The following is a 10378-nucleotide window of genomic DNA, read 5'->3' as shown; positions in this document are numbered from 1 at the left end:
CATAGCTAATTTACTAAACAACTTCCGTTGTTTCAGGCGACTTCCGTTGTTTCAGCGAAAAGAGATAAACAATCAAGTTTGAGACGCATGTAAATTCCTATGTACCTATACACATGGAAATAAATATAATAAATATTATTTAATCACAGTATTAAACACATGTAAACACAATTCCTGTACACATGGGAATAAACATTTAATCCCAGTTTAAGGCATAATGCAAACTCAATATCTGTACAGTGTACACATGGAAATAAACAGTTAATCAAAAGATTAACTTGAAGAATCTTTGGATACTCAATACCTGTACACATGGGAATAAACATTTAATCCCAGTTTAAGGCATATGCAAACTCAATAACTATACAGTGTACACATGGAAATAAATATTTAATCAAAAGATTACATTGAAGAATCTTTGTATACCCACTTCCAAAAGTGCCAGTCGATCTTTCCACCAGCCCACCAACCCATTAATGATAAAAGTGAGGGCCAATGTTAAAAATTTAGTGCTGGCGCACTCAGATAACGCATGGAGGGATTTGTACAAAAGGATAGGATTCAATGATAGCTCCCCATCATTAGAAGGGAGGTGGGTGATTTAAATCCATTGCAAAATTAATCATTAGAAGGGAGGTGGGTGATTTACATCCATTGCAAAATTAATCATTAGAAGGAAGGTGGGTGATTTACATCCATTGCAAAATTAATTAACAGCGAAATGAGATTGGTCCTGACCGCCATTATTTCCAACAAAACCTAGTGGAAACAAAAGGCCCCCTTGTAATGGCAATTAGTCTGTAAATCGCATATATATACAAAACGTTTTATGTAACGATTCATCATAAAAGTACAGGAACTATTTGAACTTTTAATTATTAAAACACAACCTTTTGACCAGATAGGATGCCAGTGCAAAGAAGCCAGATCTGGAAACTCACCCCAACAGCTTTTTTTTCCCTGTAGAACAATGGGAAAATTCAACTCCAAAATTTAGCCCAAGACATTTCTTTAAACTGAAACTGATACTACCACAATAGGCTTAGTCCAAAAATTAGCCCAGGATATATTTTACTGAATCTGCCACAACCCTATAAGCATGCCAGTTTTCTGTAAAGCCAATGAAGACAAACCTGATTGTCCTGCCCTCAGAGGTCTTCTGCTTAACTCTTCCCTTTGCATTTGCTTTTATGTGCGAGAGTGACAACATAACAAGAATCCATATCCAGTTCCTTCCTTCAACATTAAAGGAATAGAACCTTGAAATTTGCTTTTATGTACGAGGGCGACAACATAACAGGAATCCATATCCAGTTCCTCCCTTCAACATTAAAGGAATAGAACCTTGAAACCCGAGTTTAGACATCATGTGTTACGAATTTGCATGGTTTCAAAATACCTTCAGCAAAGAAACAGATATTGTTACAGAATCACCTCCCTCCCAGGTATTCAACTATATCCTGCAGGAGGCTGGAGCTTGAAATAATGTAATATAACAAATTGTTGCAGCACTTGAAACTGAATGACTTTACTAATCAATCAATGCCGCTTCCTCAAACCTCCGGACATTCTTTCTCCCGTCAAAAACCTCGGAAGATTCAGAAGCGAGTTCACTCTACTAACACCTTCTAGTGCAGACCATTCATCCTCATCAGTCACAGAGAGACATTCAGCAAGGCTTCTACGGGATTGAGACCTCTCTGGGTGCTTCAGTAAATCTGTGGTGGATGTTTCAATTATTTCTGAAACTGCTTCTGATCGATTTTTGACAACATCATTCACATTATTTCTTACAGTATTTAGACGGCCTAATCTAGGACTATTTTCCTCTCCATCTGCAGGGCACTCATCTGTTTTTATTGTTCCTTCTGACAGTGTAGTGACTGGCCCTGGAATAGCCTCTTTAGGGCAAGTTTGTTCTTTTGAAGTCATCGTATCCTTACTTGCTTTTGCCTCAGAAATTGAAGGAAGACCACTGAGAAAAAGGCATACTACTGCACAATCATCTACTTTGGAAGTTGGGTATTTCAGCCTCCATGCTCGAACAGCGAATTCAACTAAAGATCTGGCTGCAGTTGCTTGAGTAGGAGCTGATGCCACAATATCTACCACTTCCTTGTTAGAGAGCACATCCCATACCTATTATACAAAACAAGATGACAAGTACAAACATCAGAAGCCATCTAAAACAAAATTCAATGCCTGCAAAGGGCACATGTATGATGTGAATGGTAAAAAGTCTGTATTCCAAAATTCAATTGCTGCAAGGCGCACATGTGTATGGTGAATGGTAAAAGTTTGCAATGTTTATAAGCCCAAATTCAATGCCTCCAGAGAGGACATGTGAATGGTAAAAGCTTGTAGTGTTTATAAACCAAAATCAATGCCTGCAAAGGAAACACGTGAATGGCAGAAACTGTAATGTTTAAGAGCCAACAATCAATGCCTATGCCACATGTGACTCATATATGTCTTTAATGTTTACAAGGCAAAAATAAATGCTTGCAAATTTTAGGGTTAATGACTTGGTTAATACAATAACCGGGATATTTTGGATATTCCCTTTTAGACATCTGTATTTTCTTTGCAGATAAGGCGAAGTTGAGAATGAGGTGCGAAAAGAGGTGCTAATGTCGGTTAACTTTACAGTAGGAACATCCAAACATGGAATATTGATAGTATACGTAGAAATTGAGGCAAATAGTGTTAAGATTTAAAGCATAAGCAAGAATAGTATACATAGAATTTAGGTAAATAGTGTTAAGAATTGGAGCATAAGCAAGACAGGAGAGGCAAAGGGTCGAAAAGCCTTAAGTCATTTCCACACACTATTGATTCCTTGATATGAATTTTTATTGCATTAATTGAACCATTCTAAATCTGCATATCAATATCAATATGGTTTCAGAGTTTGTGATTGTTTAGGGACTGACCATCTAACAAAAAGTAGCCAAGCTGTAGAATTTTTAATAACCTTCTCACATGGAGCTTGAGGTAAATGTCAACCTAGCTGCAGAACGGTTTTTTAGAAATTATATTGCAACATTTACTCCACCCCATAGATCTTACAGGATCTCTAGAGACTGAATAAAAAAATAGTTTATTCTATTCTACTCTTTAGTTAGTTTGGTTCAATACGCAGTCAAGGGCAATGTTTGCTCATTGAAACTATGGTCACCCCTATTATTCGCGTTTACCAGGCATACTATTCAACAAAATGAACTGAAAAATAAATGCCCTAGGAGAAAGGAACAAATATTATATACCCACCCCATCAGTGGCCAGTACAATGAACTCGTCGCTTTCTGTGAGACGACGGTACGAAATATCAGGCACAGCAATGAGACCGAAATCCTTTAGACAGAAATCTCCAAATGCTCTTGCCATTGCCAGACCAGGAGAGTCGTCATGGGGTAACCACACCCGTGCCACGTCAGGCTCATCTTGCAGTGCGAAAACCCGTCCTTTGAATTGTTTAATCCTCTCAGCTTCCTCTAAAAAAAGAACAACAAAAATGACAAAAACAAACAAAATACTTAAATTAAAAATCATAACCCTAAAAAAAATACTTTCTTTGTGCATATATCAGATCAGAAAAGGGTTTTGCGATTTCTTTCTCTTTGCCAGTAAACAACTGCCAAGACAGGTTATTCTTTCCATGCATCATTCATTAATTAAAATGGAAGAACATATAAAGCAGTTGCAGTAGCAGAAGCAGAGAATATGAGGAGGACCTACTTGGTAGATTGGGCTTCAAATCCACAGTCAACTGCACTGCTTTCAGGGAATTATCATCATCTCTCGTGCCCAGAACTGCTCGCGAGTCTCCCACGTTAGCCATCACCAGGTCTTCTCCCTGGAATTTAAAAAAAATGGCATTAAACCCCAAGTAATACAAAACTACCAAAGATTGAAGTCCAGAGAATCGAACAAGAAAATCCAAAACATTAAGAAGGGAGAAGATTTTATAGTATGAGCAATTGCAAGAAGCCAAAGATATGCATATCCTATATCTGTTGTTTCACCTCACAACATATAACCCAGAGGGGAACGCCAAGGATGCAATCATATTCAGCATCCTCCCAGGACTAATCAACCATAATCAATTATTAAGCTAGTAGAGGACACCATTTTCTTGTGATAGTAGAGAACACCATTTTCCTGTGGCTGTTTGTCATCACCCTAAACAAATCAACCATTAAACTAATAGAAAATACCCTCCTCTCTCTTGTGACTACCACAAATCACACAAAGAAAAAAGAACAATAATCAAAAAGAAAAGATAAATAATATAAAAAGATATCGCAGATTCTGAATCACAGGAATGGCTTGACAAATACAACACACATAACTAACTTCTTTCTTTTCTCTCTGTCCTTTGTACAGGTAGTCCCACGATGAGGAAGGCCGAACAAGTCGTAGGAAGGCCAAGGAAGTAAATATACTCATCCTCGCTCAATACCTCAACTATTATGCTAATGAGATATAACCCTTATATTAATAGGATAAACCTCTATTACGATTGGATCTCGGTCAGAGACATTGGGAGACAGAGACAGAATGGAATAATGTTGAAAGAAAACCCAATTCTGAATTTCGAAAATGGCTTGAGCAGACAGCTTCTTAGAGGGATATGCCCAAAATAGTGTTAAATACATTATCTAGATAAACATCACCAAAACCATCTAGGCCGCCATGATAATAGCGGAGTTAGGATACAATCACATCAATCAGAGGAAACTTAAACTAAATCTATACCTGTTTTAAAAGAGTCACAGCGGTGGTTCCGCTGCAGAAGCAATCAATTGTGGGATGAAACCTGAGCTCCTTATCCATAACTTTAAAGGCTTTGAGAAAGGATTCTTTCCACGCAGTGAGCATATCAGGGGCTTTCTCCTCAAGGCTCTCTGTGTCTTCTCCATCGGCTTCTTTCCATTCCTCATCCATGGTTATAGAAGCTGTTTCATCCGAATTGATGCTTCCCACTGCGGTACCAGCTTCTCGTATATTGCTATTGCCCTCATCGCCTCTGGTTATGGCTTCCCAATGGGAACACAGCTTCGAGGGCAGCGAGTCCCTGACTCTTTTCGCAACCAAGTGACCATAAGGCCCATGCCCATCGAATACTCCGCAGAAAACAGTGTCCTTTTTCGACCCAAATTCCTGCAAAATCATTACAAAGAATTAAAACAGAACCAAGATCCACTTCAGCTCGGATCTATCAAACATTATAACTTTGAACTACAACGAGGCCTCGAGTTCAAACCTCCCAAACAACCATGGCATCCTGATTAGTCCCCTTTCTACCCTGCTGAGTAAACATACATGCAATATTACTTGACCCACTCATACACATCCTGCCAGGAATCCTGGCCAAATGGGCATCAGTTTGAGCCTCAGCAGCCGCAGCTAGAAGGGAAGTTTTGTTCCTCCTGTCCCTCTTCTTAGCACTGGAAGTCGCACACGAACCATTGCAGCACCCATACGAGGAACCTCCTCCATCCGTAGAAAGACAGGACCCCATTCTCAGGGCCCTGATGATCTCCAATAAACACTCCACCACGAAAGATTTATTCTTTTCTTTCTTCACTTCCCCCCTGCTCCTCCGCTCGATCAGCAATGGCCGCCAGACATTTCTTCCAACCACGTCCCAACTACCTACCTACTACTTAAGAAACCATCCAACAAACTGACAGACAATGGACTGGAAGTTCTTGTTGGCCAGGGGTGATAAGTTCGAACCTCCAACTCCCAAAATCCAAATCTCATTCAATACACCATTGCTCTTTGACAAAGACAGACTCGGCACTGTAGAAACAAACAGATAAAGATGTACAGAAGAAGCAATAGCACAACAGCCAAAGTCTGGTTAAGAGGGGGAGACAGTGGGAAAGCACATATTATTATAACCAATAATTTAATAAATGAATCATGATAACACTATTAATGGACCCGTGTGGCGGAGGACTAGTGCACGGACGTTTTAACTACAATTTTAATGCAGCCATTCCACGTGGCATTTCCACACCACCACCACTACCTAACACCGATTCTATCTCCACTACTTCTCGCTAAGTGCACCATTTCTTTAAATCTATTTTTAGGAAATTGTATTTATCCCTTCCAAGATAGAGAAATGGGAACGAGATAGTTAAATATAACTAAAATCCACTCCGATAAACCCGAGGGTTAAAATACCCATTCTCTAAATTGGCGGTTTGAATTTGTCATTTCTTTTTAATAAAATAAAATACTGATAGGTTTTTTATTTTATTTTCAAGTGGAAGTGTTAGGTCACCCGCAACATGGCTTTCTAAAGCGGTTTTTGGAAAAAAAACATGTGGTGAACTGCTCTCGTTCATTCACATCAACTGAACGGCTGCGGTACCAACATCGACATCAAGATACACCAATCTTTCAAACAATTTTTTTCAAAGATTCTCCCGTCTTTCGAACTTTCTGTTCTTTCTTACCGAAATAAGAATTATATTCCAAACACCGCATGCCTTATCGAGGCATTTCTCAAACTCACGCTAGCCTTCCTAGACTCAGGGTGCCCAAACCACACAACCCACGCACAATGGGTTAGGAGCAAACAGAAAAATTATGGAATTAAAAGTGTTGTATGAAGTTCAAGTTTTATTAGCATAACTAGTTGAGGATGGGTTTAGTTAGCAAAGTGACCCAAGATTTAATCTTGCGGAAGTTGTTGTGTCTATGCTAGGGGAGGATACCCACTAAAATCCAGTCAGCTTAGGGTTAGTGTGGCCCAGGCCAGGTGCAATCCCTGGGTAACTTTGACGGTTTAGATGCCTTTGGGTTGCGATTTCTCAAGCCACCAGTGAAAAGGGGGAAGAGAGAACTTGACAAACAAACAAACAAAAAAATTGTGTGAAGTTTTTTTGCTTCATTTCTAGTTATTTGGTATTAGGGTTTTGACCAACTTCTATTTTTAGTTTAGTTATGTGTTACTACAAGTTTTATCAATTTTTGTTTTTGGCTATGTGGTGTGATGGACCAACTTACATTTAATATTGGGATTATGTTTCTTCATTTAAGGTTTTTTAATAAATCTTTGACCAACTTCCATTTAATACAGTTAGACTATGTTTTTTCGATAAAGGTTTTCAATAACTTACATTTAATGCAATTAGACTATGTTTCTTCATTAAGGTTTTTCAATAAAAGTTTGACCAACCTACATTTAATATAATTAGACTATGTCTCTTCACTTGAGGTTTGTCAATAACTTCTTCAAATTAAGTTCTATTAAATGAACAATTAACTCTAACGCAACCAAGTTCATCCCTCGCATAGGGTTTTGACCAACTTTTATTTTTAGTTTGGTTATGTGTTACTACAAGTTTGATAAATTTCCGTTTTTGGTTATGTGGTATTACTAGTCGACCAACTTACATTTAATATAAATGGATTATGTTTTTTCATTTAAGGTTTTTTAGTAAAGCTTTGACCAACTTACATTTAATACAATTAGATTATGTTTACTTGCTTAAGGTTTTTCAATAACTTACATTTAATACAGTTAGACTATGTTTCTTTGCTTAAGGTTTTCAATAAAAGTTTGACCAACCTACATTTAATATAATTAGATTATGTCTCTTCACTTGAGGTTTGTGAGTAGCTTCTTCAAATTAAGTTACAATATATTAGATGAACAATTAACTCCAACGCAACCAAGTTCATCCCAATCCAGCAATGTTTAGCCAATATTTCAATACTTAGCCAACAACGGGCAAAGTAAGGAACATAACATTCATCCAAATAAAGCAACCACAATAATTAAGTATAGGCTAATGCCATTGTTTATCTAAAGAATGTTATTGTACAATAGAGGAACACACACAATTGTTTGTTGTTCATTGACAAATTACAATTGCACAAGGCATCACCGCATTATGAACTATTAATCCAAGCCCTAAAGCAACCATAGACCTACCTCTTGCAAGTCCTATCTTCTTCTTCTTTTAATTCGGTCAATGCATTTCATGCTACTATGTCAATCCTTAAATATAGCACAAACCATAGAGCTTTTTTACATGTGTGTAAATGACCAATGCATCTTCCATGCATTGCACCTTTGAGGCATCCTCATTTTTATATGAGACAGTTGTTGTACCAACATCGACATCAGAAATACACCAATCATTCAAACATTTTTTTCAAAGATTCTCCCATCTTTGGAACTTTATATTCTTCCTTTTTCCCTAGGGAAGTAAGAATTGCATTTGAAACACCACATACCTTATCAAGGCATTTCTCAAACTCACGTTAGCCTTCCTAGACTCAATACATTCAAACCACATAACCCATGCACAATGGGTTAGCACACAATCCCCCCAAAAAAAAGATGTTATGGAATTAAAAGTTTTGTTTGAAATTCCCTGCTTCATTTTTTGTTATGTGATATTATGGCTTTGACCCACTTACATAATATATTTAGTTATGTGGTATTACAATTTCGACCAATTTTCATTTTTGGTTATGTGATACTATGGGTTGTACCAGTTTACACTTAATATAATTAGACTATGTCTCTTCACTTAAGGTTTTCCATTTAATACGATTAGACTATGTATCTTCACTTAAGGTTTTTCAATAAAGGTTTGACCAACTTACATTTAAAATTAAACTATGCCTTTTCACTTAATGTTTATTAGTAGCTTCAAGTTATGTTATAATATATTAGATGCACAGTTAACTCCAACACAACCAAGTTCATCCAATAATAGGCATACATCCAATTATAATCTTAAAACATTCCAGTAAACTTAGCCAATATTTCAATATATAGCCAACACCAAGCAAAGCAAGGAACATAACATTCATCCAAATAAGACAACGACAATACACAAGTATAGGATAATTTTTTTTATTTATCCAGAGAATGTTATTCTATAATAGAGAAATGTAGTCAATTTCCTATGGCTCATTTACAAACTAAAATTGCACAAGGCACCACCGCGTCATGAACTAGAAATCCAGCCCCTAAGGCAACCCTAAACCTACCTTTTGCAAGTCTTTTCTTCTTCTTCTTTTCCTATAAAAGGGCTTCTTGCCCCCAAATCCAATTCATTTTCATCGTGAGCTGTTGGAGAATTTGAAGAGGAGGAGAAGGCCCTAAATCTTGAGGAGATCGTAGCGAACAAACTAACCGTCGAAATTTGGATCTCTGAGTTTCAGGTTGGTGGCCTTACTTGTCTAAAAATAACCTTAATGCTTCTTAGAAGGATGGTTCCTGGTGAAGAATCAAGGTAAGAGAGGAATATAGGAATGAACTACTAGAGAAGGTCTAGGATCATCCCTACCCATGAAGTCTAGGCCTAGACCATACCTAGATCGTTGAGGTCTAAGCCAAGACTTATGTTAATCAAGTGAGAAGGTGGTTGGGGGGGACATCATGCCCCCAAGCATGGGATATTTCCCCCAAACATATGGTGATCTAGGGGACTAATCAAGTGGGAATGATGCCCCCTAGCTAGATGTATTTGTGGAGCACCATTGTGTTCCAAGTGCTCAAATAAGGGATTCAAGCATTCGGCCCTACTAGCACAAGAATCTCTAGAGGATGAGGAGGAGATGTAGGGGCATATATGCCTCCCATTTTGTTATGTATGGTTATAGCATGCTATGGACATGCTAGCTGTATTTAGAATAGTGGACTCTAAACACATTTTGATGATGTGGTTTTCCATGTGTTGTTTATGGGTGTCTTCTTATGGGAAGAATGGATAGACACAATTAGAGAAAGGAAATGGTGGATTACCAATCTCACTTGGTACTATATTTATGAATCAAATGGACTAAAGTTCTAGGTTCACATACATGGTGTCACCATACCAAATAGTGGCTTCGGATATAATGAATTGATGCTCACCTAGAGGACATGATGGTTGAACAACAACAATGTCAAAGGGACTGGGTTGTTACTGTAAAATGGAGGAATGATTAAGTGGATCACCCCAGGGTGATTTGGAGTGATATGGCTCTCTAAAGGGTCTTCAACATGGGGTAGAATAATGGTACTAGAGTCGACACTACCATATGTAATGGGAGGGTTGGGGAGAATCGTTTCTCCTAGACTCTCAAAAGTGGATGCCCCCTTACCCAAACATAATTTGGGTGGCAATGTAATGGCCACAAGGTGGATGTGGTTTGGATTCTTGGGTTCGAAGTAAGGGGTGATGGGACCAATCATCATCATGGGAGACAAGGTTCACATACGCATCATCTAGAGGGTTAGACGGATGACTAGTAGAGGTGACATCTACCGATGTTGAGACCAAAGTGTCCTCCAAAAAAGTTTGAAAGAAGAACAATAAGAAACTCCTAAAGAGTCTGAATAGATCGATCCTATGGA

The 10378-nt window shown here is 38.0% G+C and overlaps 1 protein-coding gene across 2 annotated transcripts; it reads right to left on the bottom strand.

The window, feature by feature from the left end:
* Positions 1 to 625: 625 nt before the first annotated feature.
* Positions 626 to 5901, bottom strand: LOC149163200 (putative protein phosphatase 2C 66). 2 transcript variants are annotated; one of them, XR_016261976.1, is made up of 6 exons: positions 5267 to 5901; positions 4759 to 5163; positions 3739 to 3856; positions 3271 to 3494; positions 1134 to 2139; positions 764 to 960 (listed from the first exon to the last, which is right to left on the bottom strand). XR_016261976.1 is itself a non-coding variant. In XM_089437566.1 (5 exons), exons 1-5 carry the CDS (start codon positions 5522 to 5524, stop codon positions 1540 to 1542), a joined length of 1605 nt encoding a protein of 534 aa, XP_089293692.1. In that variant the 5' UTR covers positions 5525 to 5901; the 3' UTR covers positions 626 to 1539. The 2 variants fall into 2 exon arrangements, 1 of the variants encoding a protein (XP_089293692.1); XM_089437566.1 differs by having other exon boundaries at positions 626 to 2139.
* Positions 5902 to 10378: the final 4477 nt, after the last annotated feature.

The sequence above is a fragment of the Pinus tabuliformis genome, chromosome 5_2 (genome assembly GCF_031772625.1).
Source record: "Pinus tabuliformis cultivar Carrire ecotype Pingquan chromosome 5_2, CPIR1, whole genome shotgun sequence".
Classification (NCBI taxonomy): Eukaryota; Viridiplantae; Streptophyta; class Pinopsida; order Pinales; family Pinaceae; genus Pinus; species Pinus tabuliformis.
Note: the sequence above shows the minus strand (reverse complement) of the source record. Positions and strands in the feature narration are given on the sequence as shown.

Bases quoted from the DNA above. Each gene is read 5' to 3' on its own strand.
- LOC149163200 (XM_089437566.1), bottom strand. From the start codon at position 5,524: ATGGGGTCCTGTCTTTCTACGGATGGAGGAGGTTCCTCGTATGGGTGC. The intron at 5,164-5,266 runs GTTTGAACTCGA...ATGATTTTGCAG, and splicing joins ATGCCATGGTTGTTTGGGAG to GAATTTGGGTCGAAAAAGGA. The intron at 2,140-3,270 runs GTGGGTATATAA...TTTGTATAATAG, and splicing joins TTGTACTGGCCACTGATGGG to GTATGGGATGTGCTCTCTAA.